Source organism: Corvus moneduloides, chromosome 2 (genome assembly GCF_009650955.1).
Source record: "Corvus moneduloides isolate bCorMon1 chromosome 2, bCorMon1.pri, whole genome shotgun sequence".
NCBI classification, from domain to species: Eukaryota; Metazoa; Chordata; class Aves; order Passeriformes; family Corvidae; genus Corvus; species Corvus moneduloides.
In genome coordinates, this window is record NC_045477.1 from 93,666,253 (window position 1) to 93,689,218 (window position 22,966).

General features: G+C 38.4%; 1 protein-coding gene across 4 annotated transcripts; it reads left to right on the plus strand.

The window, feature by feature from the left end:
* Positions 1–1,146: 1,146 nt before the first annotated feature.
* Positions 1,147–22,934, plus strand: IL1RL1 (interleukin 1 receptor like 1). 4 transcript variants are annotated; one of them, XM_032100403.1, is made up of 12 exons: positions 1,393–1,480; positions 4,295–4,384; positions 5,263–5,338; positions 7,554–7,755; positions 8,024–8,192; positions 8,275–8,437; positions 10,590–10,658; positions 12,520–12,652; positions 12,745–12,902; positions 16,998–17,141; positions 19,100–19,258; positions 21,308–22,934. In XM_032100403.1, exons 3-12 carry the CDS (start codon positions 5,272–5,274, stop codon positions 21,652–21,654), a joined length of 1,611 nt encoding a protein of 536 aa, XP_031956294.1. In that variant the 5' UTR covers positions 1,393–1,480; positions 4,295–4,384; positions 5,263–5,271; the 3' UTR covers positions 21,655–22,934. The 4 variants fall into 4 exon arrangements, 3 of the variants coding, with proteins under 3 accessions (XP_031956295.1, XP_031956293.1, XP_031956294.1); XR_004238393.1 differs by lacking the exons at positions 4,295–4,384; positions 5,263–5,338 and adding an exon at positions 19,951–20,133 and having other exon boundaries at positions 1,147–1,480; positions 21,308–21,381; XM_032100404.1 differs by lacking the exons at positions 4,295–4,384; positions 5,263–5,338; positions 21,308–22,934 and adding an exon at positions 19,951–21,101 and having other exon boundaries at positions 1,147–1,480.
* The last annotated feature ends 32 nt before the right edge of the window (positions 22,935–22,966 follow it).

Below are 22,966 nucleotides of genomic sequence, written 5' to 3' on the forward strand. Positions count from 1 at the left end.
GCATACAGGCTGCCAAGGGAGAAATTAACTCCTCAAAAAAATCTCTTGACGTATTTCTGTAAGCTCATTTTTCTCTGTACTTATCAGTAGGACTTTGTTTTGGAAGATGGGCCCAAAGTTACAAGGCATTCAGCACTGATTTTAGTTTCTTATGAAAGCTGCAGAATAGCTTTTGCTCAGCTGGCACTATCTTCTTTAGCCAGGAGCTCAGTTTTCCACCTGCACCATGATCTGGGAACAACCTGGGCATGGGAAACAGACTCCAGGATTAAGGGCTCTTCTGAGGTATGAGCACCTCTGATCTAAGTTTCAGTGGAGTTTATGATAGAATAACCTTTTATGTGTCCAGGCAATTGAAGTTAGCTTTACCTCAATATATTTAACCTTTCCCTAGATGAACCTGACATATTGTGGTTAGAGGATATTGAACACACCACTGAATGCAGATGGTTACTCCAGAATTTTCACCGCAGTCTCTCACATCAGGAAACGAGGAAGACCTTGATTCTGATGAAACCTCACAATCTTGAGCAGGGAGTAATTTGTGAGCTTTTGAAGGGGTCTGAACTGTTTGACCAAAACATTGTGGGATTTCATTGTTGCAGGTTGTTTGGCTTAGTTTTTTTAGTTCTTTTGCATTTTCTTTGTCATATGGGAAGTGCAATCCCCAGACCACTTCGAAGGAAGTGCTGCACCAAGAACTGGGGAGACCATGGGTGTGACACAGGTAAGATTTTGCATACTGGCATATAATTGCTACATCTTTTTGAATTGGAGTTGTTGCATGCTGACAGTAGAGTCCCAGGAATACTGGAAGGGACAAATGGTATTCACAACTCTGCCAGGGAAGGAAAATAAAAGTTTGAATGACCATAGAATAAATCTTTCCCTCAGAGACTTAATTTAGCTGTTGGTGCAGATAACTGTTTTTTCAGCACCTTCTTTGATCAGCTTAGCTTCAGTGAAGCAGTTTCCTTCACTGAAAACTGTTCCTGATTCTCCAGAGACTTTTCAAGCTGTTCTCAGGGAGCTGCTGCTTGATTAGGCTAGGCAAAGCTGTTACTTGTTTTCAAGCAAAATCTGTTTCAAAGTGCCTTCTGCCATCTGAGTATCTCTGTCCGCCCCAGCCAGAATATTTATTGCACCATAATTGTGCTAAAAAGGAACAATTTGCAATGAAAGGAAAACCTATGCAAGTGGTAAAAGATTGTTTTGGAACTATGAGATGAATTGGAACTATGAGATACTATCTCTGATAGGTACTTAAAGTAAATTGCTACAGTAATTTGCGTGTTCTGCTCTATTCAGTGGGAGGTGCCTCAGAATGAAGCTGTGTATCTTACTGCTACAGATATGAACTGTCCAAGCCAGATAAAAAGAGCTCACAGTAATATCTGGTTCAAACTAAGCAGAGAAATCGCTGCAAAAGACCCATCCACAGAGAACGAGCCACTCCTCTGCTTTTTGAATTTTCCGGATGGTAGGTCAAATTTTTATATTGTCATTTAACCAGAAATAATTGAAGTATTTGATAAGAAAGTTTATTTCAGTTCACTTATGTGCTTCTTTATCTCAAGAAATAATACTAGATTGAAAGAGTGGTTATGCTTCTATGATAGACAAACAGTGTTGGGACTAACACAAAAATTTACCTTCTAGTGAAGTGTATTTAGAAATGGATTTTGCCATCAGTTTCCTGGCATATGGTTTTACTAATTAGTCAAAGACACAGAAAACCTTTACTGTGCAATTTATTTTTCAGAGTTTAGCATATTTATGTATTTTTTTGCTTCAAAATATTTTTTAAGAATAAAGTGTATATCACTTCTAGAATTTCAATGATTTAATACTGAACTTCCTAAATTTTACACCTACATCTGTAACTAGTGTAATTGTTAACTCTTGTGAATGTTAGTTCACAAGGGATAAGTTCAGTTTTACTGTTGCAATTTTAATAGGATGTTTTCAGTCAGAATGAATTTTTTTGTTTGCTAGAAGAATGAAAATCACTTTCAAAATGTGTATAGGTTGTATATATTAGTAAAGAAATCTCACAAAACTGCTCTTTCATGGTATGTTTACATTGTAAAGTCTTAAGATTTTAGGTAGAAAAATCTTAAGGTTTTTCTTTAGGTATTTCCAAGTTTTGTTAGCATGCAAGATAATGTTTGTCACTTATATAAACAATGTTATAAACATTTTGTTGGCAAATACATTTTTTGGAAAGAAAATCAGAAATATGTTACTAACACAGTTGCCTTTGGAGAAGCAATGAGTTAACCCCCACAGACTGCTGCTTCTGAAACATACATAGTGGGTTCCCCCTTCCCTCACCTTCCTTTGACACTGGACAATTAGGAACTGCATTTTGACATACTAGGGTAGTTATCCCAAATTTTGGATCTAGTGTTTTTTCAGCACCACGCTAAAGTTTTCATTTACAGAGCTTAGGTTTACACTCGTACCATGTAGTCATTCTAAGCTATAGGAAGAAGCTGTAAGGCACTATAGAACCAGCCCTTCTCTTGCTATTTTCTGTCTAGAACTGCAACTTCTGCTTCAGTTCATATTGAGGTAATTCAGTGTTTGCTGCTGACTTCGGAAAATGAAAACAGAATCATTTTGCTTTTTAAATTGCATGAGCTCTTTTGATTTTCAGGGAATATTCTGCTTTAATTAGAGCCCTGCATATTGTACATATTCACACACACAGCCTCCAAACTCTACTTGAACTGCAGCCAGTACACAGCAACTTAAAAATGGAGAGAAAACCAACAGAGCGATCATCAAATTTGTTGGGGAGCATCTCAGCTCAAATATTTTACATTCTTTTGGTGCGGGCTGGCAGCCCAGTATGTGTAAGGTCTCTCAAAGACATATTTTTTCAGTAAACAGAAGGCTAGCTGCAACAACTGGCAAGTATGGGGATAGGAAATGATGAGTTTCTTACTCCTGAATCCTTCTGGTGCTTGTTAGAAAAGTTGGTGAAACCAAGTAACTGGCTGTCTCCCTTCCTGGACAAAGTTCTATCTCAAAAATAGTGAAAGCACGTCTTCTTGCAACTTTCTGGTAAACACAGCCTTCCATTTCTAGGGCTGCAATAGCACTGGCAATAAGGGATTTGCCAGTGGCTCCAACAGTGGTATTACTTGTGGCTATTAATAATAAACACACACAAATAAAATATCAAATGAGGAAATAACTAATTTCAGAAAGACTCCAAACTTAGTCTATGAAATGATTTTTCTTTAAAAATCAATCAGTTTATTTTTTGTCATCTTGCTGAGGTATCACTCACTTAAACAAAATAGCTCTAAAAATAGAAGGGCAGTTAATATAACTGCTGTCATACCTTGTTGGAGGCAAATAAGTTCCTGGAACAAACCCAAACAGTTGGTGGGAAAAGGATTCTAGTAGAGAAGGAATACTCTGGATATTTTTGCTCCCTGATAGTGTTAGAAATAACTTCTAGGAATAAGCCTCATACTCGAAATGGTGAACAAAGATGAATGCTTTTCTGTGCTGATGCTGTGAATTTCATTGTGTGCTGTTTTGTGACTATCTTCCTCTCCTAAAAGGTCTGTCCAGTCCCAGGTCACTCACTAACCTTTTCTGGGCCACCTTGTTCATTCCTTCCAGGGCAAAACTCCTGATGTTAGTGTTGAAAAGTACCCTTTCAAAATCTGTTCACCTGGCCTAAGGTTTCTGTAAAATTAAAGAATAGATTTGTGCTTGTAAGTGGTGCTTTTCTCCAGCAATAATGAAAGCAAGTAGCTCCTCACACATAATATTTCTTGGAGCTCCTGACTGGTCACTCACTTCCTGCAAAAGGCATGGCATCGGTTTTATTGTGACATTAATGCTGAGATGCTGCTTTTTTTGGTCTAAACCTCATCTTTCTTGTGATTCATGAATATCCCTGCACAATACCTACAATTAAATTCTCACGCTTTTCTCTTCCAACACTAAGTTTTGTTATTGTTTTTTCAGAGTTTAAGTATAATCCCCTGAATATTATTAAACCTTCTAAAAGAAGAAACTTCCTATATTAGTATAAAGCCGATGATATTTCTGAAAGCTCAAAACTGAGTTTGCTCTGCATTTCAGACTTGGCAAAAACATAGGACTTGATAAGGCTTTTCAACATTTATTTAGTCTGAAAGCTTTTGGCACTGAAATAAAAATTCCTTGCAGTAAGTGTGATGAAGTATTTACACTGCTTGCCTGTTTTTCACTACTCCCCTTGTGCTCACTATCTGCAAGATAAAATGTAGTTCCCTTCTACTGCCTGTAGTACCCTGTGACTGCTGCTTACTCAGACATGACAATAGAACCCACTGCTCTGTGATCTGCAGTGAAGAACTGCATTCAAGGCTTTTTGTTGGTAAGTAGAATGCTTACAGCTATGTAGTATAGCTGGATTGCATGCCTGCTGTCTCCTGAGATATGCCTGGGTTAGGTCAACTTAATGCCCATGATCAAATGGTCAGCTTTTTTAATAAAGGGGTTTGCTGGAGAGGTCTTGGGCCACACCATGAGGTGTAAATTACAGCTGGTGCATATCAGTTACACACAAATGAAAACATCAGTGAGATGCAGGATCTGCCCTACTGCTGTTATATGAGTACAAGATATGCTCCTTTACCTACCTTTCCAGTCCATCTCTTCAGCTCCCCTTCAGTTTAGCATTGTTTACAACACTCACCTGGTTTTGCTTTTACTGCTAAATTCTTACCTAGAGAAGCTGTCACTAAAGATAACTCCCTGTTCACAAAAAGACAAAAAAGTATAATGCACCTAAGCAATTGATAGAATGTAACCTTAATTCAAAAACATTATAATATTTTCATGTATTTTATATGTATTTTTATATTTTTAATATTCAAAAATATTTTTAAACCCAGGATCTGTTCTTTTCTAAGTTGTGGTATAGTTTTTCTGTGCTTGACTGTGAAGAGAATACCAAAAAAAAGCAAGCAAGCTAAAAGAGTCTTCTGCCTGAGGAGCACCACAGCAGAGTAATTCCCCGACTCTCACTAAACTGTCATAACTGTAGTTTCAGTGATGATAGAACAAATAACATCACCTCAAACTGTAAAACCACTGCTATGTACACACACACACACACTGTACAGAGCAGCTCACGTGATGCACTTTATCACTGTATGATATAATTTTCTGTTCAATTTTCTGATGTACATTGATACAGCATTACTGATGCAGTCAGAGTATATTCTATGACATCAATGTTTTTCTTCTTAGTTTAGAAATATGATGGGCCATATAGATTTGATCATCCTATCTACCTTCCTCTCGGTTTCCATGACATCTGAAACATGTAAGTCACGTTTTAAAAATATTTTCTGGTAAGGTTTGTTCTGTAGAAATGTGTAGGCTGTTTCCAAATTGGTGGTTTTATTTTTAAGCCTAAAATTAGTGAGTTCATCTCAAGCCAGAAATCACACCTTAAAAACTAGCTTTTGATGTGTTTTCTCTGCATATTAAAATGCACCAAGCACTATCCATTTCTATGACAGCAGGTCTAGGTTCTACTTCTGCCACTTGGCACCTCTGCAAGCAGAAAGAAAAGGGTCTTCTTGAAAGAATTTGAGAGTAGGTGGTGCTCCAGGTCCCAGCTGGGCACAAACTCCATGAGCATGCTTCAATTACACTGAACAGTGCACATGCATATGTACCCTGCTGAATCAGGGGTGTAAATGGCTGCTGTGCTCCATAGAAATGCTCTTTAATGTCCCAAATTTGGGGGTGAAAAATGCAGTGCAAAAATAATGTTTCCCCTGCACACAGGGTATGTTCAGAACAGTAAACTCTTTCTGGTGGGACAGCTCTACTGTCTCAGCTATATAATGCTGACCAGTGACACAGTGTTTCACAGCACTCATGTACTTCTCTAGCTGAGATGCTGTTTTGTCTAAAAAATTCTGTAAGATACGATCTCTAAATATTTCTCCATATTGTCAATTTTACCATATGAATGCTTGAATGCTAAGATTCAAGCAAATTAGATTTATTAAGATGCCATATTCTGCTGAAGAATTTGAAGATGATTTTCACTGATATCATTGAGTTTAGATGAGGCCTTTCTTTTTCTATGTCTTCCCTCTCCACACTATTTTTCCCCAAAGAAAGCTGTATTTCCAGTGTGTTCCACCTTTGGTGGGGCAATGCTGCCTTTTCTGACTCCCCTGGTATGTCCCACTGTCTTTGCAAGGCTTGTGGGTGGGAAAACTGTTAAAATGATGGGGTTGGGGTTACTCAAACCTCATGTGGCTAATTTAGGTGCCCAAATTAGTAAGTGAGATGATGCTTAATATCAATGGAGATGGATCACTTTAGAAAGAACCAGAGCAGAAATGTTCATGTAGAGAGACTCACCTGATTTGTGCACCTACATGTCTAAAGCCAGCTGGTGGCAACTCTACCATAGAGTGTCATTTTTGATAGATACTGTCTATTTTGGTTCACTGTTTGGTTATCTAATCTCATTTTGATGCTCCTTTATCTACTGCAGTTCCTCTGCCAATCTCCATCTTTGTCCCGTCACCATCCTTGCTCATACTCTCATCTTTCTTTTCTCAGAATGCAATTTAACTTTCAGATTAGTGTTCATTTTCTGAAGCCAGTACAATATTCAGGTACCTGAGCACTTAAATATTTGTCAAAATTGCTTGATTCTAGTTTCTCTGGACCAATTTCAGTATTCAAAAGTAGAAGTATACTCAGTTAAAAAAAAATTAAAAAATTTATTGTCTCACTCCCAAATTTTCTTGTGTGTGAGAATATGTAGTTTATTTTTCTAAGCTTCTTATTTGTCTCTTAATTATTTCTGGCGTCTTTTCACCTTCCCATCTTCTTATCAGATTCTTCCTTTCAGGCTGTTACATTGTTTTCATTTTTTCCCACCCCATTTCCATGAACTTCAGAGAGAAGATGTTCCTTTGTGGTTTTATTTTATTCTTTTTTTTTTCCCCCCTCAGGATCTAATCTACAGACTTCCTCCTATGTTTTTTTTTTCCCAAGAAAAGAAAAATCAATTTTCTTTTTCTGTATTAAAAAGGCAGAACAAAAGCACTTATCTATTGTATAAATAAGTATTCATTATACAGAAGTAAGGAAAGATAACTACATTAAAGCCAGTATTTTTCTTTGTGTTTTAATTCGTGTTTTGAATGAAAACATCATTTTAGACAAATATTTACATAATAAGCTCATTGTAAGAAATCATTATTTTTTCAATTAAATTCTCTTGCTTTTTAGTGTTTGTCTGCTTAGAATCTAGGGATTTGTTTGCTTGTCTGATTGTTTGTGTCCCCCACATTGATTACTGTTTTTGGAAAAAAAATGGCTCCATAACTCAAGGTAAACAAAATTTTTATTGAAAAACAATCTAGTGAAAATAAGCTTGCTATGTATCATCTCTGAAAGCCCAAGGAAGGTGGAGGCACATGACTGGCTTACTGATCCAGGAGTGCCAAGTTCTCTGTCTCAGTGGACAGATTTATCTGAGATGTTAATCTTTTGTTCATTTGCAGTTGATTCTATGGAAGGTGAGGCTTTAGTTATAAAATGTCCCAAATGGAGTTCGTCTATGAAAGTCACCTGGTATCGCATGGATACTAACAAAATAATTCCTGCAGAAGAGGAGGGATCACGAGTGTTTTCCATAGAACGATTTCTTTGGTTTCTGCCAACTTCGAGAGAGGATTCTGGAAACTACACTTGTGTAACACATTTGTAAGTGCTGCATGGAAAGTGGAAGGTGTAAGACTGGCAAGAATATATATTTTAATAATATACTTTAAATATTATTTGTGGAAAAGATGCCTTTTTTCGTAAGTTTTCACCCTGCGACTGCTATTTCTTATGGCACATCATTAAAATTAATCTGTAACTGAATACTATAATCATTCATATGTTTATAAAATGACTCGCATTTATTATAAATATTAATATATTCCATATAAAAATGCAATCACTGACATACCTTATCCCATTTTTAAAGTTCAAGTAATCGTACAAAATCATACAACATGAGTGTGCAAGTGCATTCATACAAGCCAGGAGAATGTTTCCCAAGTCAGATTCGTTACCCAAATGACACTGGAAGAGGAAAAATTGTTTGTCCTACCATTGATAACTATAAGAATGCTACTATCATCCAGTGGTACAAGGTAAATAAAACCCTGATAGTACCAGTGTAGGCCAGAATACTGTGAAAATCTCTTTGCAACCAAATAAATTTTTCTTTTCCAGGACTGCAAACCTCTTCAAGAACAGAGATACTTCGAGAAAGAAAAATATATTTATATTGAGAACCCAAGAAAGGAGGATGATGGTTACTATACTTGTCAATTTATTTATACCCATAAAGGAAATGTATTTAATGTATCAGCAACAAGAATTTTCATAAGTGAGGGTAAGACAGTAATTCTGCATCTTGCTAAGATAAAAAGACTAATGTCAACTCAGAGCAGAGGAAACTCCTTTTGTACATTAAGGAAAAAAGGAGTTTTTTTGGTTTGTTTTATCATCTTACTTAAGGTTTAGATCAGCTTTATTAGATGAATTTTGTGGATGGCCATCCAAATAGAGAAAGATGGGGTAAAGTCAGACCTGGTCACATTCAGTTTTTTGTTTAAAAGATCCTAATGACTCTTGTTCTGGTTCTGTGGTTGGCAGAGTTCTTTGGTAGCACATTTCTGAAATGAAGGATCTCCTCAGAGAGATGCTACAATGCTCTGCTTTCTGTTTTGTTGAGGGCAGCACAATTTGTAGCTAGGGAGGATTATCTGGTGGTCACTAGGTAAGTCATGTGTTGATGGCCTACAACTTAATGCCTCTTGGTCCATCTCAACTATCTAACATTTATTTGATAGTAGGACTGAAAACACTTTTAGATTTGTCCTGAATGAGACAAAATGAACAAGATATATATAGCCCAGTGATTACTATGTCTCTGTAATTTTGAGCATGGCCAATATGACTAAGGTGTGTGGACTTTGGGCTGCCTCTGGGATGCAGTCTCCTCAGGGAAGCTTTGTATTTGGATGGTGGTCTGGGGAAGGGCACCCAGTGATTGGCAGTATCAAATTGCATCAACTTGCAAAACTTCAAAATGCATCTTCAGTTCTGCAATCAGATCAGTAAAAAAAAATCAGAAAGACCTTTTCTTGGGCGGTGGTGGAAGGCTTGAGTTTGGCTTGCGTGGTTGTTTTGTTGTTGTTTAGTTAGTTAGTTAGTTAGTTAGTTTGGTTTTAAGAAGTAATGTTAGTTTACAGACTGAATATCAGGCTTTTTTGCTCTGGGGAGGCACACAACCTATGGGCAGAATGCAGATTTGGAGTGTTGACTGCTGTTTTTGCTGCTGTGTCCAGATGTCAGTATCAGAGTTTGTTCTGATTATTCTGAGCTGGACAGAAGAGAGATTTGAGCAGAGGCCTAGTTCAGTAGCTGAGAAATGTGCCTTTCCTCCTTTTCTACCTATTGCTCTACATGATCATGCTCCATGTGATACTGTTCTGGCTAACAATTTTTGTTTAAATGTACTTCCATCAAAGCTTCTCTGACTGGTCTGGAATATTGTTCATCCTGGGTTGCAACAAAAATTTCTGGTTATTATTTGGCCCAAAGACATTCAAGTTTACAGAAGCCTTTGTTACATCCAGGCAGATCTTGAGCTTGAAGTTTATCTAACTTTCTTTGGAAGTCCTTGCAGAAAGAAGAGATTGCAACATAACATGTGAAATCTGGTCTGGGTCTGGCATGTCTGCTCCAGGTTTTGCTAAATTCAAAGTACTTAATGACAACTTTGAGTTTTTATCAGACCTTAAAATTAGTATACTGATGAGTGGAGCTGTTATGTTTTGTTAATACTAGAGAACTATGATATACATTCCTGTTGCCTTGCAGATCCACACTGATTCAGAGGACTTTCTGCCTCTGAATGCTGGCAGCTAAGAACTTGGCATAGTCAGATAGCCAGGAGGTTACTGGCTCTCTCCTGACTTTTATTTTTATCATATCCAGTCAGTCTGGGAAGCAGGAACTGAAATGGGTTCCTGCAGATTTTTTAGGGAAATATGGGTTTCACAGAGATGCCTTGAGATGGAGAAGCTTAATGAGGAAAAGGTTAGTAAGCAATGTGTTTGGAGTTAGGATACTGCATAAAAGTACATATTAGCTATTTCATATAATGGATGTGAGTAATTTCTCAAATGTCTCTTAAAAAAACCGCCAAAACAGCTGAGAAAACACACAAGCCTATAGAAGCATTTGCTCCCCCCCCCCCACTCAGCAGCTAAAACAGTACTTCAAAGACTGATTTTTTTCCTTACTTTCTATGTACACAGGTAAAAATTAAATAAATGGGGAGAAAATACTGAAAATATTAACATGTACATACTCCCCAGAAATATTTGGTTGTAGGAATAAAGCCAGATGATCCCTATAGGTATGTGAAACACTGTTAGTTTGCAATTCTGTCTTGTGTACAGATTACAAACCTTATCTTACAAAACGCATTTTCACAACTTTCTAATATGTGCTTTTTTCCTCTTAAATTTCTAAAGCAAAATACTCACCTCTACCACCTCAAATCATATTTCCAAAGAATGAAGATGTAATAGAAGCAGAGCTTGGTGAGTACAAATTTTAATTTGTTTTTAAATTAACATTTTGTAATGGTTTAGCCAACATGGGTATCTTCAAGAAGATGTAATGATGGAACTTTCCATGCAGGTTTGCCTCATAATATTTACCAGATTTAACTCACTCCAGGCCCAGGGATGTGAATTTAGATATAACTGATGGGTTGTTTAGGTATTAAGTGAAGTTTAAGGAGATTTAAATAACCTGTTCTACTCTCACTGGGATAGACTAGGATTATTCACAGAGTGGATCATTACATCTCAGCTGAAAGGTGACAGCTTCCATCCACTTCAAAGAAGGCTGTAGCTAAATCCCTCGAAAATGCTTGATGGTACTCCTAAGAGGGAAGGATGGATGGTTCTTGTGACTAGAGCTACTCCTTGTCACTTTCAGTCCCCACGTGGAGCAGTGGCTGTGTCTCTTGAGGAATGAAGGAGAGCAAGGAACTGGTTGCTGGCCTTGAGGCTGAGGAGCACTGCCTGTCCCATATCCGTGTTGGCTAGCAGCAATCAGACCAGACTGCTTGGAAGATACTGGGAGGGCTGAAGGACAGGACCAAGCAGTGAACTTAGGTGTAGACAGTTGGACAGCCCATGATGTAGAGCTTGCTCCTGGCTCCCTTCTGTTTAGGGCTGTAGATGTTCTCAGAGATTCAGATTCATTCTGGGTGACTTGCACCATCAGGACAAGGTGTTTCCGGTAGGAGTGAGAGTTGTCTGGGGTTTTTCTGTAGTCAGTGGAGAAAGGTGGAACTCTCCAGCAAGAGACTGAACCCATGTGAAATCTAAATAGATAATCCAGGATGCCTGTCTCCCAGGGCAAGTGGGATGAAGCTGGGCCAGTGACATAAAGGATTTTAACTACCACTCCACTGTTTCTGTCCTACACCAAGACTGCTCTGGTAGCAGATACTACAGGGGTCCACAGCCCTCTCTGTGCCATGTGCTGGGGCTCAGAGGCTTGCCGTGTTGACTCACATTCCCATTCATTTTTTCCTCTTTTCCCCAGTTGTTCTGTCACTCAGAAATGAGATGGTCTCTGCTCCAGGACAAGCTTTCTCTAGTAAGATGGTCAGTGCCTAGTGCTCTGTGGGCTCTGCCTATCACTCTGGCACTGCTTACATGGAGAAAATTCACTTTATTTAAAACCCACTTGCTGTACTGGTTCTATTGTCTCCTGTTTGCAAAATTGAAGGGATTTCTCCATGGTCCCTAATACCAATTCATGATCTAACCATAAGATTTGATATTATCTAAGACTTGCTTAGATGCAGACTTACATGGAAACAATTTAACATGTTTTAATTTTACCTTCTTTCAGTGCAATGGTGACCCTTACTTTGGAATAAATATTTCCTAATGGGAAATATTTGATAAGTAATTTCCTGCTTTAGTTTTGCTTGGACTGGTTTACTTTACTTTTGTCCAGCTTGAATAAAATCCAAGATAAGGCAGCACTAAAAGTCTTATGCAAGATAATAGATATTGAAATTTAATTAGGTTATTTCTCTGTACATTTGTCAACCAGCATATTTTTTCTATGTTCCTCAGTAGCTGATTCCATGTGTCAAGCATCACAAGTAGAGGGTACGTTGCCTTCATAATAATAAATATAAATAATTACTTTTGTAATCCTTGGTGTGTTATTAGATCTGTTGTTGAAAAATTCATTTTACTATTTCTTTTTGTCTCTTCTATGTACCATTCTGTCAGCAGTAGTTCAGAAAAAATATGTCAAAATTGTTATGACAAAACTCACAAGTTGTATGAAGATTTGTAGAAAAAGATGTTATGAGGAAAATAAAATCATGTTTTTCATCAAGGAATGTTTATATCTCTGTATCTTGATTAGGTGCTGTTTTGTCTCTGAAATGTCAGGCCCGCCTGGGGATTAAGAAACAGCCACTGGCTGCTGTCAGATGGGATGTGAATAACATCCCAGTGAAAAGCCTTGTTTTTTATAGATTTCATGAAGAAACTCATTTGTAAGTGCATATAACACAGATTAATTTTTCTTCTAAGCAAACTGTGCCTAGCCATTAAAACCAATGGTACCAGCTCTTTCTCTTTCTGTTAGTTTTGAAGGACGTGAGCAAGAATACTATGAAGAGACTACTTTGAATATAACTGAAGTAAAAAAAGAGGATCTGCAGTCAAATTTCACATGTATAGCATTGAACACAATGTACAACACAAGAGTCACGGTGACATTACGACTCAAAGTGCAATCTGCGGGTAGGACTTTTTCATTTTGATCCTTTACACTTTGCACTCAGTTTGAAATATGTTGGTGAGTTTATTTTATTATTTGTTTCAGACAGTAAAAAAGTTTCAGTTCATAAGAAGCAAAACCAGCCAGCTTCTTCCCTACATGTTCAAGCCAGTTGCAAAATTCTTGTGGCTGAGTCCTTGGGGTAAATTCTGTTGGGGAGAAAGGGGGACGTTATTCAAAGAGTATCAGTGAGAGATTAAATACTCATGACTGTATCAGCCCTGTGATAAGAATATCTTGTTTCTAGGATATTTGTCCACTGTGACAAATCAAATATTTTTTCTGGTGTAAAACCATGACAGAAAATAGGCAAACTTTAAAAACAAGTGTTTCAGCTGCTGGTTTGCCAGTTTGTTTGCCTTTCTTACTATACTGCATCCACTGTTGTGCCTTTTTTTTGACTGAATGTTGTGTGACTTACCTCTTCAAAATCTCTCTTTATCTGCTATGAGTGCTGCTGTGTTCACTTGGTGCCACGCAGAGGTGTGAGTAGCACTTCAAAGGCATTTCCTTGGTTTTGTTTTAAATTCCTGGTTCTAATAGTACTTGAAAGAGAAGGAAAATCCAGGGCAGTAAATGATAGGGACAGGGATAATCTTTGCTCATATGGGAATTTTCTTTTCTAATAGGGATAGCCAGATCCCTAAGCATTGTTGCCAACACTCCTGAATCAGAAAATGCTATTTTGCCTGTGAAGGCAAAAGAAGAAGCTGTGATCAATGGTTTCCTTTTTCATCCCTTCAGATATGCTGAACCACCAGGAATCGTGGAATCATAGAATGGTTTGGGTTGGAAGGGACCTTAAAGATCATTTAGTCACAAACCCCCTGCCAAGGGCAGGGGCACCTTTCACTACACCAGGTTGCTCAGAGCTCCATCCAGCCTAGCCTCAAACACTGCCAGGGATGGGGCATCCACAGCTTCTGGACAACCTGTTCCAGTGCCTCACCACCCTCACAGTAAAGAATCTCTTCCTAATATCTAATCTAAAGCTACTCTCTTTTCTAGAGGACTTTGAAAAGAAATGTCAAGGCCTTTAATAGGGATTGGTTTTCTATAAGAGAGTGGTGGGAAGAGTAAAATGAAGTGTACTGTGATCACAGGATGTGCACACATCCATGTCCTGCCATATTCTCGACTGCTCATGATGTTCTACAGGATCATGACTTCAAAGCCTAGACATATTTCCTTCCTGTAGCCTGGACTGGAAGGGACATAGGTGAATTGTAACAGCAGAATAGCACCCAGCAGGAAGGTGGCAGGAAGTGTTTTGGTTGGATAGGCAAGTTTGAGTGCAGCTTCACTCAGGAAGCTGGAAGCACACCACCTCTGCACTGAAGTACCTGAGTGTGGGAGTGTACTTGCAACGAGAGGGAAGGAAACTGAGTAACAGTGTCTGCTCACTAGTTCAACAATACAAGTCCCTGACTGGCCCCGTATTACAGACTAGATGAAGGAGACCATATAGCATATTCTGTATTCATCCTATGAATCATTGAATCTGATTTCTGTTATAGTCAAATCTTATTTTGTTTTTTATTCATAGGTCTTCAGTAAATGTTCATGAAAGCTCTTGACTGTGACCCTGCTTTCATTGCTGCCATTTTTGTATGGATATCTGTGCCCTTGTCCTTGTTGCTGCTGTTGACAAGATGTCTGCGTCTGCTCCTCAGCACTGTTGGTGTCAGCAATGCTATGTCCAGAAGTGGCTGTGCTCTACTTTAGTTTTCTTCACTCACTCCTCACACAGCTGAGCAATATTTATACTAAAGCAATGCCGCTTGTCTCTGAGAATAATAAAAATGCTATAGGATTTTCTTGTGCCTCTCATCTTGTAAATGTGTAATGAAGATGTGCACACTCCTTCTTTTTTGTGTTTTGTGTGTTTGTTTTTAATAGGAAAAATTTTTTTTTCCATATTTTTTTTCCAAATATGGATTGCTCCTTAGTGTTTCCCTCAGTACAACTTGTGTCTGCTAGTTACTATCTCATTAATGTTTTTTTTACAGTCATTCAAAGCAGAGATAAAGTTCAGCCCAAAGCATCAGCTCTATTCTTTGTCAAAGATGTTTAATGCTAAAGCTAAGCTTTTGGCTCATATTTGGTAGACTGATGTGGACAGGAACCCTAGACCCAGATCTCTGCCTTCACTCTCTGGAAGTGCATCCAGCTTAGAAGCCAGAGAATACAGAAAAAACTGCTGCTCTTCTGGAATTTGTCAGGAAGTTGCTTTCTGACATGTTTTCTCCGGCCTTTCCAATTTTATTCTTTGTGAGCTGTTAGTTCTGTATTCCCATTGCTCTTGAATAAAAATAGAAGATGGCTTACTCATGAACTCAGCTGCTAAATGATGCAGTAAAGTCAAATGAAACAACAGGATCTATTCAACCTTGTTCAGGGGCTTGTGGCACTTGCCCCCATTGTGCCGAATGTTCACGAGCGAATTAAATTAGCGAATGTTTGGCTAATTTATTCCAGAGAAATGAGAGGTTAAGCCAGCATTACTGGGAATCAAACCTGCTCGTCCAGGAAGCACCTCTGTGGGGCTCTTGTCTGACATGTTACAAACTGCATAGGCATGTCACTTCTTTTCCAGCCTTGGTCTAATCAGTGTAACCCCAAATAGAAAGAGTGTTTTTTAGGTTCGTAATTGCAGAAGTTGGTGTTGGAACAGGTTTCCTCTCTAGATGTTTATAGACACTTCATGCAATACACCAGTAATTGTAATGTTACGATGAGCACACTGTCGACAAATGCATCAGTAAGAAACAACCTCAAACTCTGATGCTTGAGTCATACCCACTGGGTAGTGGAAGGGGTTTCCTTATTTTGTGTGCGTGTGTGTGTATTGACCAGGAAAACGGATCAAATAATAAAATTTGAAGGGGTCCACAAGGATGAAGTTCCTTTGTAGGCATTATGTGACAGTGGTAAAAATATGGCCAAACTTTTCTTCAGAAGGAACTGGTTGTTTTCTTGCCCAACCTTATTGGAAGGTGTTTCCCCCGGTCTAGCTCTGGTGAGGTAAGCTTCATCACAAAGTTTTTTTATTTCTTTCTCCCTTTAAATGCCAAAGAAATAAATGTAAAGAATGTGAAAATCATGTTAAATTTACCTTTCATCCTACCAGAGGAAAGGGAAAATGTACTTGTAAACTCCTCATTTATATACCTTTTCTGCAGAATTTCTCAGGCACACTTTCCACTAGACCAAATTTCTCAGCACCCCATCCAAGCTATTCTGGAACATTTACAGGAATGGGGCATCCACAGTTTCTCTGGGCAATCTGTTCCAGTGTTTTACCACTCTCAGTGTAAAAAATGTCATCCATATATCTAGACTTAATCTATCCTTGATAAGTCTTCATCTCTGAGGTAAAGGTGGTCAGATTCTAAAGCTCTTCCATGAGCTGGAACTAAGCTCTTAAAACTAGTGGAACTAATTCCATGAAACTGGAACTAAGGTGGGTGGCTCCATTCTTTCCCAATTTTTCTTACTCATCATTGCTATTATATGCTCCTTGACCCTCTTGAAAGGAAAAAGCATGAGAGAACATCATCTGACTTCAGCATAGTTTATTTTATTTTTGTGACCAGGACATGTTCTGTTTTCTTGCTTGTCCAGTGTCATCTTAGTTCTTATCTTTCAGATTTCATTACTTGCACATGCTTTTTGTACCCTGTTTGTGCAATCATGCCAGAAGCCTCCACTTGTCCTTTTGTAGACGCATGATTTCCATGCGTAGGCTTAGATGTCTTACAAAATGGTTGTGTTATTACCAGTTTTAAAAAGTTACAAAATACTTAAACATCATTGTCAGCTGTAGTTGTTAGTGTAAGTAGGTCTGGATTCAATGAAGTGAATACTAATTATATACTGTATAATATGCTTCTAGTTTAGAGGTCTATGTGTTGGCTGTGCCAGCTGCGGAAGGGAAAAGCTTTGTCATCTCTGTTTTGAGCTCCCAAAAGCTGTAATAGAAATAAAAATACGAGGCTAAAGCTTCAGCACACAGGTTAACTTCTCTGTTGCTAACAACATATTCCTCTACTTTGCAGAGGTTCTTCCTACTGTCCTCCTGATTGCAGGATCTCTAGTTCTGCTAGGTGCAATAGCAATCTCAGTTATACTTTACCAGTCTCTCCGAGCTGATATTGTCCTGTTGTATCGGGAGATATTCCAGCCCGACTCAGTCAAGGATGGTAAGTAATATTTGAGAAAGAAAGTTTAAAAAAAGGAAAATGACAAATTATAGAGAAAATAATTTATTTGATAGCTGCTTACTAACTCACAGCTCCTGAACCGGATTCCTCTCTTTTTATGCCTTTAATAAGGAGAAGTCATACATAGCTCTGCAATTGCTTTACATTCCCTTGCTTCCTGGTTTCTGTAGTGCTGAATTGCATAAAAGAGGGATTCAGTCCTGGTTTTGTAGTTTTTTAAATGAAAAGATTTGCCATAAAATATTGAGCATTGAAAATCTGATTTACCGTGCTATTAACTGTACTTGCTATGTGCTTTCTAAAGCAAAGGAACAAACATGCTGGTTGACATGTTAAAGGCACATGTTAGAGCAATACAGTTTTTATAGGCCAAAAAGAAAAATACCAATAGTGTGGAAGACATTTCTGGAGGAATACATCCCTCCTAACGTTATTGATGGAATTCAGACATCTAAATTTAATTGCAATCAAGGTGCACACATGCAATTTTTCATCATAGGCATGAAACCTGGAGATCTGTGGCTGGGTTCAGCTGTCTAACTGTAAGCAGTTGGTGCTGCCTTATGGCTTAAGTGAGACCTGAACCCCTCTTCAGGGGGCAGCTGAAGGGCAGGCAGTGCCTAATGACATGATGAGGTACATATTTTTAAGGGACCAAATCCAGCTAAATGGACAATATTTAAATCTGAAGCTGGCTCTTACCACATATGTCTGTGTGGTAGATATCTACAGCTGATCTAGTTGCTTCTCTTTAAAGAGGAAAGAAGTATGCTTTTTAGGGCAGTTTCCATTTAAGTATATTTTAGGATGAAATGAATCAGACTCTGGAAATGGACATTTCATTATTATTACAGAATCACAAAATCACAGATTCACAGAATCAGTGAGGACCTCTGAGATAATCGAGTCCAACCTATGACCAAACACCACCACGTCAGCTAGACCATGGCACTCAGTGCCACAACCATCCTTTCCTTAAACACCTCCAGGGATGGTGACTCCAACACCACCCTGGGCAGCCCCTTCCAATGCCTAATCATCTTTTCTATGAAGAAATTATTTCTAATGTCCAACCTAAACCTCCCCTGGTACAGTTTGGCATTATGTCCTTTTGTCCTGTCGCTGGTTGTGACCAGTAGGCAGAGTTTTACCTATCGGTCACAGCTGGTTGCCTGGGAGAAGAGGCGGACCCCCACCTGGCTACAGCCGCCTTTCAGGTGGTTATGGAGAGCAATAAGGTCAGCCCTGAGCCTCCTCTTCTCCAGACTAGATAACCCCAGCTCCCTCAGCTGCTCCTCATAGGATCTATTGCCCCAAAAGAAAGGATATGGCTCTCTCCACTGGAAAGAAAGAAACATTTGGGATTAGAATAAAAATGCTGTAATGGAAAACTTAATTGAGAGACATGAAGCAAAGAATGAAATAAATATTTAACTTTGTGCTTGGTTCTGACTCTAAGATTTTTTCCTAAGTAATGGGGTTTTCACTCAGGAGTATGATATGTTGTGGGAATGATGAATCATTTCTTCACGATGGAAGAATTTAAATGGAATATCTTGTCCTGAGAGACAAAGCCTGTTAATAGCATATTGTATCAGTGAAATAACAAATGCTGAGCTTCATTGCTGTATCATGCTAATACACATAAATCAACTGAAATCTTACTCCATATTCTTTGGGATACAGCCTTCACAATACAAAGGTCAGGTTCTCCAAAGCTACAAACACACAGGACAAAACAATTGAGCATGGAAAACACCAAATATACACAGTCTTTAGTTTTCAAACATGTACTGGATGATATATGTTATTCAGATTGGCCAGAACTTCTTCTTAGATCTCTATCAGTAATTAATATTTTTATTTCTCTCCTACTTTTTGCAATAGACAGCTCTAATTCATATTAGCACAACACTCCTTCTTGTTTTGCCTTACAGATGGGAAGATATATGATGCGTATGTTATCTACCCCAAAAACCACACCAGTGAAGCTAATTTTGTGGAATATTTTGTTTACCAAATCATGCCAGATATTCTAGAAGATAAATGTGGATATAAACTGTGTATTTATGGGAGAGATATATATCCTGGAGAAGGTACGTTTCAGATCTGATAATACACTGAATTACTTGTCGAGCTTGACCAAATTGTGATTCTAATCCCTTTTAGGTGTATAAGAGGTCACTTTACATCCCTGACCTTGATGCTCATCTCCTCAGCAGCCATCTGTCTGCTCTTTCAGGCTAGGTGAAACAAGGCAAAGAAAACTACAAGGAAGGGGCACAGACTTCTTATCATCTTGGCATGTGCAGGAAATATGACCCTGAGTGTGGCTCTTCTAAATATACAGTTGCTCTTTGGAAAGTCTAACTCTGCACAGCCATTATCTGGGCAAAGCCACAACCAAACTGTGCATGAGTTGGCTTAGCCGTCTACAAGACAAGGAAGAGGAGAAACCCACAAACTGGGTTGAGGAAATATGTTTGCTGCTATCACTTGAGAGTTCTCAACCTTTTGTGAGGGCATTAGAGTCGCAGGAAGTTCAGCTTCTTTTCACTGACATGTTCTATTTTCCCTTCACACAATTCCCAGCATTAGTTCAGGAGAGAATTGGTATGCTTTATACCTGCTTTCTTGTCTTTCAGGATGAAATCATGTTATTTAATCTGGGCTAATTTCCATATAGACACCCTTCACATTATTGTATATGATTGCTGTCATCTAGGTGCTATCTGCTTTCCTCCAGAGCTGATTTGTCTGTTTATCTTGTGCTCTTGTTCTTCTGTAGACCACATCTTTTCTCTCTGTCAGTGAGCAGGCATGAAGTCTAAGCTGGTGCATTTTCTGTTTCCCATTTCTGAAATCATCTGCATTGGGCCAGGTGTCATTCATCTGACCTGAGCTGAGATCTTTGATGCCCTTCTGTTCTGGAAAGTTGTGAAAGGGCTGCCTGGCCTTGGGAAAAATTAAGGTAAAGAAATGTTGCAAAAATTGCTGAGCCAGAGCATTCCCAGATCCAGCACAAGGAACTAACTGTAGCTCACAAAACTGTCAATGGCAAAAACTTACACCACTTGTAGTGGTCTGGCATGCCCCAGCAAAGGAGAAGAGGGTACATGTGGAGCTGGCTGATGCATGTGCAAATCAGTTGGTTTGTTAAATAATTGTTGCATAGAATTTCCTCAGCTGGGCCACCACTTCTTTTCTTTTGGCCCAGCATCACATGCTCCCACCAAAACAACTCCAGCTTTCAGCATACAGACCATCAGAACCTCTTATAACTGGGATGAGTGTTTCACTGGACAGGCATTCATTTACAGTCTACCTCCCATAGACATCCCAGCAGGTCACTGAGAAAAGCAGCTCCCAGAGGCTTGATGTGGAGATTTCCAAGCTGGCCCAGAAGTTTCTTCCATAGCACACTGGCTCTTGAGCTTCCGACGTTCAGCACCTCCAACATCACAGTGACAGTGGCATTTATCAGCTGTCCCTAATATGGCAGTGGGTAATTCAAACACCTTCAGCTGTGCTGACACACAGATGCCCTGCAGTTCTTGATCTACCCCTGCAGGGTGAAGACCAACATAATGCACAGATTAGCATATAAATTAGCACACGATAACTCAAGACAATTAACTGTAATTAACTCTAACCCCACCTGTAAATAAGCCTCTTAGAAGCAAGTCACCCAAAAGTCTCCTAATGACTAGTTTTCATGAGTAAGTATTGTAAGATAATTTCTAAGGCATTAAACTTAGCACAGCATGATTCCTTACATGGAGGCTGTTGATCAAACACAAATTTGATACAGTCAGATCTACTAAACTTGACCTAGGTCACTGGACTAGAAATTCCTAACAATACTTAAAAGCAGTGAAAATAATAATTTTTCAGCCAAAGAAAACATTTGAAATGAAAGCTGTATGTTTTGGGCTTTTTGCTTTTCTCTCCCCCTGCCCCATCTCCTTTGGTTGGTTGGTGTTTTTTTGTCTTTTGGACCGGTTTAGGGGGTAAAGTCTTTTTCTAATAAATAAACTGTACCAGACTGAAGTGAGATAGAAGTTATTTCTGCTTACAAAGCAATGAAAATGGAGTTTTCAATCACAAAAGAATTTAAAAAGAAATAACACATTGTACATTGCTAGATGCAGCCAGTGCAATTGAGAAGAGGATGCAGAAGAGCAGACGGCTGATCATCCTGCTAACACACCAGCTGATTCATTCAAAAGAAGATGCTTATGATCAACACATTGCTTTATACAATGCCCTCATTCAAAATGACACAAAGGTGATCCTTCTGGAAATGGAGACAATTGGGACTTATGGGAATCTTCAGGAATCTCTTAGGTTTATTATTAAGCAGCAAGGTACCATCAAATGGAAAGAGGAGCACACAGTGCACCCCCAGTCCCCCAGTTCTAAGTTCTGGAAACAGGTGAGGTACCATATGCCACTGACACGCAGGTCCTCACACTCGGCTAACGCCAGGTGAACAGTCTTGGAAAACAGTGCTGAACTATTAGGATGGACTACAAGCCCACAACTGTTTTTCCTTTCAGAAGGTATGTGATTCTACGGTCTGGAAGTCTGGCTGTGTTTATTGAACTTTTTTTTCAGTCCTTCAATTGAGTAATGGTAAGGCAAATTGATGGAAGAAGTCTAGGAAACTGAGGGAAGATTTTATAGTATGGTGTGAGAGTTCTGTAAAGCAAAAATTCTAGATTTTGTGGAGAACATGTCACAGGAAACCAAATGCACCTGTACTATTTCTATATATAGTTATATATAACAGAAAGTTATGATTGTGAATAACTGAATGCCTTGCAGGTTTACTTCACCTTTATAATGCAGTTGATAAAATATAAATGCCTTCTGTATTATTTGACTAGAAAGTATAATGTGTATTTTGCAACTAGAAAGTATAATGCTATGCTTTTGTTAACTTTTTTCCCTGACACTTATTCCTTTTTGATTCAATAGTGATACTCAAGATGAAATTTTATTTTTCTTAGTATGGATGTCTCACTAAAGGCTCTTTTGAGACTGATATGAATACAGCATTAAAAAAATGCAGTTTTAAGGGAAATAAATGCACTAATATATATAGGTATTTTATATGCATTTTAAAATATTTTATGTATCTATTAAATTGAGTCTCTCACAAAGGGGAGATTTTAAATCTTTCAGGTACAATAACCATGCTGTTACTCTAATTATTATCTCCAGATAGAAATAACATATTAAAATTTAGGATTTTGGTACACTGATAGCACTCCTTTAAGCTACTGCAAAAATTGTAGTGCTTTTTTATAACAAGAAATATCCACCTTTTTTCCATGCTTTGGCCTCATGTGTAGTTATACTTTCTTCTGATAGGAAATAACCTTAGATGTAAAAGAGCCAAATCTCCTTCTGGTTCAGGGTAGTATGAACAAGATGTATTCTAGTATAGGTATCCCTGCAAACTTTAATCTTTTTAGCTTTTCAAACCCAGGAAATTCTTACTGTCAGAGAAGGCTTAGTTTTCAGCTTTAGACTTGCTACAGAACGGACTTAAAAAGTGAAAATTAGATGCAGAACACTTATTGTTACTCAGTCCAGGATTACAGAACAGGCAAGTTCTTTTCTTTTCCTGTAAGTTTTTATTGAATATTGATCTTCAGACTTATGGAGAGCTATTTGGAACAGAAAAAATGTGCATAAAACATATGTATATATATTTTTCAGCATTCAATTAAAAGATCTATGGCAACCTAGACAGTTTTTCACTAATGAGTTGTATTTTCAAGTGTTCATTCACTCAT

Coding starts and splice junctions, on each gene's coding strand:
- IL1RL1 (XM_032100402.1), top strand. CDS start 1,354: ATGAACTGTCCAAGCCAGATAAAAAGAGCTCACAGTAATATCTGGTTC. Junction 10,659..12,519: donor TGTAATAGAAGCAGAGCTTG/GTGAGTACAAAT, acceptor TATCTTGATTAG/GTGCTGTTTTGTCTCTGAAA. Junction 12,653..12,744: donor TTTCATGAAGAAACTCATTT/GTAAGTGCATAT, acceptor TCTTTCTGTTAG/TTTTGAAGGACGTGAGCAAG.